Source organism: Phalacrocorax carbo, chromosome 22 (genome assembly GCF_963921805.1).
Source record: "Phalacrocorax carbo chromosome 22, bPhaCar2.1, whole genome shotgun sequence".
NCBI lineage: Eukaryota > Metazoa > Chordata > Aves > Suliformes > Phalacrocoracidae > Phalacrocorax > Phalacrocorax carbo.
The window spans coordinates 3,562,233-3,568,554 of NC_087534.1; the positions used below are offsets into that span (position 1 = coordinate 3,562,233).

Genomic DNA, 6,322 nt, shown 5'->3' on the forward strand with positions numbered 1-6,322 from the left:
AGCGCTCTTAATTGGAATAAAATGTCCCCAAGAGCATTTTAAATGGCATAATCAGTCCAGCAACTTTTTTCATGGAGGTCTTACACCCAAGACCAATCCTAACAAATCTGTGGTGACTTATAAATAAGTACGAAATAGGACTGCTAATATAATAGTAGGATCTAGTCAGCAGTGAACAGGGAAATGGTGATAGGCATGGATCCTGGGCATCATATACTTCAGCAGAGACACATACTCTGAACGTAAACAGTCCAGTTTACTGGAGCTTCACAAACTTGAACTGCAACAAGCAGATATTGGGAGTATGTTGCCAGCTGGATGAATGTTTAATTACCTTTGCTCTTGTAGTCCCTTGTTTTTGTTTAATTGTATTGTGTACTTCAGTTTAAGAGCAGTCATCCCTATTATTACTTTGTAATTGTTTATCACTGTTAAATACTTCATAGCTTTTAAAATATTACTGTTTCTATTGCTGTTACAGACATGTGGTACAGATCAGCTAAACAAGTGTCTAATTGTTCTTTGCTGGCTAGATTATAGAGAGAGGGTTTTAGTAGAAGACTAAACTTTACCAGACAAAGGAACTAAAGCTGAATATGTTCACTGAGTACGTAAGAAATCAAGAAGCATTTAAATCAGCTTTTGCCTGCTCCCAAGGATAAATCATAATGTTCTGGTTAGCGTCTAGGTTTGGTGTCTGGGGGGCAGAATTTTGTCACTTTGAGTGTAGAAGGGATCTGTAAGTGTACTCAGGGAACACACAGTCTTATAACAATGGGAGGTGATGCATATGTGAAAGGAGAGTAGAAATCATAACTATTTTCTGTACTATTTTTTTAGGTAACAAAGGTCACAACTTGTGGAAACTGCACTTTATTTTAGGTGTGTAAAGGTGCCACAAAGAAGGTGATCTGTCTTTAAATTCTCTTGCTTCTTCTGACAAGTGTTACTCCACGAAAAGTCATAGTCTGTAGAAGACAAATATGCATAACTTGTTTTTCATTTAGACTGTAGGAGATCTATTTATAGCTAAGTGGCTAGAATTTTCTGTAATTTATGTAAAAATCCATCTTATTCCATAAGAAAATAGATTTACAGTATAAATATGTGTATAGCATTCATACCAACGAAAAAATTTTTACAGGACCAGTTCTGAAGATAGAAAATCTAAATATGAACACCATCATCAACTACATTTTAGCTCTCTATTTGAAGAGGTATCATAGACACTTCCAGAAAGATCTGCTTTCTGTAATAGAAATCCACTGTTCCAGACGGTAATGGGTTCTTTTGCCTGGTGTTTTGCTTCTTTAATGTTAGGGAAGTAGTTTGAGATACTCAGAATGATCTGAGGAAATTGTACATCCAAAACATATAACTTGAATGTGGTTAGCTGTTGTTCTTGTAGCAGTCTTTTCCCAAGTGGACACTTCTTAGAAGCCTGATGAGCTTACCTCTGTAGGGAGCAGCTCTTTGTCAGTACCGAACAATTTAGAATTATCTAAAGAACTTTGAAGAATTGTAGGTGGAACAAGTGTGTTGTGAATTTTCAGATTTGACTCAGCCTTTACTTTATTTCCAGAGCTAATGTTGTGGATAAATCTAAGGGTGGAAACACTGCTATAGCATTCTAGAGGAATTTATAAGGAGTCTTTCTGCAACATGCTCAGCAGCTAAAGCCTTTCATACTTCAGTGCCTAGAAGTGACCTCAGGGTAGTAATTAACAGAAAGATTTGTTGAGCAGGATGCATTAAATATATGAGCGATGTTTAAAGGAGAGTTGTCTAAGGCAAGTGGTTTTAATAAAAAACAGGAATAATAAAGGATACTAATAGGGTTTTCCACTAACTGTGGTTATTTTGAAACACTAAAATTCTGTATCTGCAGATTTTAGCACCAATAAGGAATTCTGCAAGTAATATAGTAATTTTGGGGCCAGGATTTGCTTAAGGTAATGTCCTACACTAAGAGCTAATCACATAGAACGTTTTTTCCTTCAGCATTTTTCGTAATTTTCTAACACTTACCTCCACCATTTCACTTCCTTCAATTTCTTGCTCATGACAGAATTTATCTGATTTGCACACGAGCTTCCCATTTACCATGTTCACAGTACACTGTTGAAACAGATTGAAAAATTATAAAAAATTTTAGATTTGGGAATTCAGTTAGAATAAGTAGACTGCATAAACAGGAAGTAAGTGATACTGATGCTTCATAATCACATCTGCTAATTTAAACTGGAAACCCCAGCATTTTAGTAAAGAGTTTTAGAAGAAACAATTCCATGTGTTGAAATGATAGAAATGAATGTTAGTGGCAATGGCACAGAGAAGTTTCACTCATACACAGAAACTGAAGTATAAGGATGAATAAAGAGATGCACCTGTTCCTGGTATATATTACCTTTAGCTTTCTGCCATCCATAGTAGTAATGTCAGCCTCTTTTCCAAGCGTAAATGAGTTAGTTACAGATTGCTTGGGTGTTTTCGCTGTCACAACAAAGTCATCTCCATTTTGTTGTATTTCAATAACAGGCTTAATATCTTTGGCGGCTTTGATAAGGTCATCTGACAATGCTGTAAAAAAGGCAAAAAAGGACTTTTTCTGTTATTAAGTAGCACGTTGATATGAAATGGCAAATTATTTTCTCCAATAAAGGTGCAAAAGATACAAACCAGTAATAGAAAACGATGTCCCAGTTAAAAGACAAATCTTGGTTTGGATTCCTCGCTTCTCTATGAGCGTATTGTTCCATTCCATCAAGTCCATATAGATTTTGATACTATATTTGTTAATCTTGTGTCAGAATATGTATTGTTTCTTTCAGTAACAGCTTGCCACTTGTTGACATTTCTTCATGAAGAAAACCATGTGTGTATTACTTTGTTTCCCTCACCTCTTCCCAGGAGGATTGGGGGCAGGGGTTATCTGCCTAGCCAGAGCCGCAGCGGTGCAAGTGACCTCAAACTACCTTACCAGGGTGTCTCTAGCATGGTTTGAGAGTATCACCTTTAGCAGTAGAGGGATTTGTTCAGGCTTCATACTGTGGGACCAAGCTTTTCAACGGTAACTGAGCTTTATAAACCCCAGTGTGAATGTTTTGCCAAGATTGTCAAGAGGGTAAGTGCATTTTTGTTAATGTAGACACCTACTAAGTCTGTTCCTTACAGATTACTAAACAGGTATAACATGTATTAATCACTACTGCTGTAGAAAGTGCATGCACTAATAGCACATTCGAAATCTGTGTACACCATTGGCAACTTGTTTCTAGTTAAATGTATTTATAAAGTTATGTGTTTATCAAAACAAGTTGCTTTCTGATATACCTCTTCTGTCACAAGGGTCTCATCTTATGTTAAGATAGGGATTTGGGGGTTATCTGTAACCTTTCTACATAAATCTGTACGATTTTCAGCTTCTCCTCATTTCCAAATTAGACATAACAAGATTACCTGGCAGGGGGTAGTTTGTCGTACAAACAAGAGAAAAAACCCCATAGAAATACAGTAAGAAAAGATGTCATGCAAAGCATGTGATCTGAGCAAATTATTTCAAAAGTAGATAGACACTTACCAAGAGCTTTCAGAAATTCTTCATAGTTCTGTTGAGCATAGACCTGCCAGGTTCCATTGAATGCCATTACGGATGTTATAACGCAGTTTAGGGCAGTGATGCTCGCAGGAAAGTGAGGGCTCTCCCTCGTCATTCAGATGCTATTTATGGAAAGGGAAAGGCCACCCCAAATTGTGAGATGACTGGCTAATTATTAACCATGATGTAACAATTATTAATCATTTATTTGTTCTGAATGATCATAACCTCTAGTTCATTTTGCTTTGTAGAAAGCTTACCTTGACCAGGTTTGGGATGTTATGTTTGTTGTGGGTTACTGAATGCAGGTAATTATTCATAATTGTTGTAAGGTGTTGCATGGATTAATTTCATAGAATCAGAGAATCACAGAATGGTTTGGGTTGGGAGGGACCTTTAGAGGCCATCCAGGCCAACTCCCTGCAGTGAGCAGGGACACCTTCAGCTAGATCAGGTTGCTCAGAGCCCCGTCCAGCCTGACCTTGGATGTCTCTGGGGACGGGGCCTCCACAACCTCTCTGGGCAACCTGTGCCAGCACTTCACCACCCTCACTATAAAAAATGTCTTCCTTATATCCAGTCTAAATATACCTCGTTTAGTTTAAAACCATCACCCCTTGTCCTGTCACAACAGGCCTTGCTAAAGAGGTCGCCCCCATCCTTCCTATAGTCCCCCTTTAAGTACTGGAAGGCTGCTCTAAGGTGCCCCTGCAGCCTTCTCTTCTCCAGGCTGAACAACCCCAGCTCTCAGCCTGTCCTCATAGAAGAGGTGCTCCAGCCCTTGGATCATCTTCATGGCCTCCTCTGGACTCGCTCCAACAGGTCCATGTCCTTCCTATCGTGGGGGCCCCAGGGCTGGACGTGGCACTGCAGGGGGGTCTCACGAGAGCAGAGCAGAGGGGCAGAACCCCCTCCGTCGCCCTGCTGCCCACGCTGCTGGGGATGCAGCCCAGGATACAGCTGGCTTCTGGGCTGCGAGCACACATTGTTAGCTCATGTCCAGCTTTTCATCCACCAGTACCCCCAAGACCCAGTTTGTCTTCTCTTCGTTAAAAACTTATATGTTTAATACGTTTTCTGTATTTTGGATAGAATTCTTCAGATAAAATGGCATCATATACAATTGATGCAAGGGAATTCCTGCTGTAGCAGAAACTTCCTAGTTATCACAATATTCTCTACTATGGAGACTTGGACCTTACATGGTGGGAAGAAAATCCACGGCTATTTTTTCCTAAATTGTGGGCTTGAGGACAAGGAAAATTGCGTTGGAGTGGGACAGTCAGTTATTACTTTATCCAGTAGGTGTCTGTAATGTGTCTCTAAATCTGCATGAAATTCAGGTTGTTGGGTTTTTTTTAATAATCACTGGATACATAGAAGTTTAAAGGTAAAATAAAACATGAAACATTACTTGGAGACTGAAAGGAAAGCAGTAAATGGGATGTATTATTCTGCTCTCACAACTGCACCAAGAATTCCTCACTCATTATAGCTATTCAGCGATACTCCTTGCTGTCTGTGCAAGCATGGCTGTTGATTTTGGAGGACATTCATTAGATTAGGTGTCTTGCAATTACATTGCTTAATTCAAATAGAGCCTGTATCCCAGGGGTAGGTGACCTTTCCAAGTTAACTTTTATTACTCCATACCCGTCAGTAATTCTTCTATTTAAATAGAAAACCAATGCTGAACTTTTTTCTTACAAATTCACAACTTTTTTTTTCAGTATGTAATTTTAAAGAAAATTCACACGCAAAGAGCCAGCCAACTTTGTAATTACATTTACATACGATAATACCCGAGTAGCAAGGGTGAGGTACCGATAATAAATAAGGCCGTATTTCTGTGTGGGGTGTGAACACATGGCTCTAAAAGGTGTGTGCTTGTATTGGAGTTATTCTAAGACATGATTCATCTGTCTTACCAAAGAGTAATGTTAATCGCGCCATCAGATGGGCCTGCTTTTCTTCATTCACTTTAGGATGAATCTAGACAATTAGCTAAGCTCTCATTTTTAAATATTATTAAATTTAATAATATAGATTCTATAAATTTAATTTAATTTAAAGTAGTGTCTGAAATGTAACTGCCTTTGGTCAAATGATTGGCAATCCTGTACAGGATTGCTGTGCCCTTTTACGCTGACACTGGAACAGCAGTGTCCCTCAGATAGCTGGGAAAAATATTGAGGACCGTTTGTGCTAGTTTATGCAGCAAGGTGAGACGCTCTTTTGCTGAATAAATGCATTTAGCTGGGTGGCTGTGTTAGGAATACAATCTCTTCTTTATCTCTCACTGACACAGTGTTACTGGGAGAAGCTGGGCCTGTAGCTGTGGCTCCAGAGCAGCTGAAAGGCCGCACCTTTCCTACATCCAGAATAATCTAACATAACTAATAAACCTAAAAATCTCTTTAATTCTAAAGAATATAGATGTTCAGTAGGATGGAGAGATCTGGGTCCACCTCTGTAGATGTTCACTCAGTCCTTTTGTGTAAATGTATTACTGCGTGTCAGTGTATATGTAGAAGCTGAATGTGTTCTTCTGTAAAGGACCAAGCCTTGAGAATGTCACTGCCTTGTTTCCTTCCCATGTGGCTTAGGTTTGTGAAGTCCATGCTTCAAGGCCCTGATTCAGCGCAGTCCTTAGGAAAATTCCTAACTTCCCACACACAGGCCAACTGATTTCAAGAGGAATGAACATGACAGCAGTGCTGAGGT

General features: G+C 39.1%; 1 protein-coding gene across 1 annotated transcript; it reads right to left on the reverse strand.

The window, feature by feature from the left end:
* Window positions 1-857: 857 nt before the first annotated feature.
* LOC104040545 (fatty acid-binding protein, liver) lies at window positions 858-3,720 on the reverse strand. The gene is made up of 4 exons (XM_009509165.2): window positions 3,581-3,720; window positions 2,408-2,580; window positions 2,029-2,118; window positions 858-968 (listed from the first exon to the last, which is right to left on the reverse strand). Exons 1-4 carry the CDS (start codon window positions 3,711-3,713, stop codon window positions 918-920), a joined length of 447 nt encoding a protein of 148 aa, XP_009507460.2. The 5' UTR covers window positions 3,714-3,720; the 3' UTR covers window positions 858-917.
* Window positions 3,721-6,322: the final 2,602 nt, after the last annotated feature.

What these genes read in the sequence shown, in the direction of transcription:
- LOC104040545 (XM_009509165.2), bottom strand. Translation starts at nt 3,713, where the DNA reads ATGACGAGGGAGAGCCCTCACTTTCCTGCGAGCATCACTGCCCTAAAC. An exon ending in AGAATTTCTGAAAGCTCTTG is followed by an intron (nt 2,581 to 3,580) that starts GTAAGTGTCTAT and finishes CCTTTTTTACAG; the next exon opens with CATTGTCAGATGACCTTATC. An exon ending in TGGATGGCAGAAAGCTAAAG is followed by an intron (nt 2,119 to 2,407) that starts GTAATATATACC and finishes CTGTTTCAACAG; the next exon opens with TGTACTGTGAACATGGTAAA.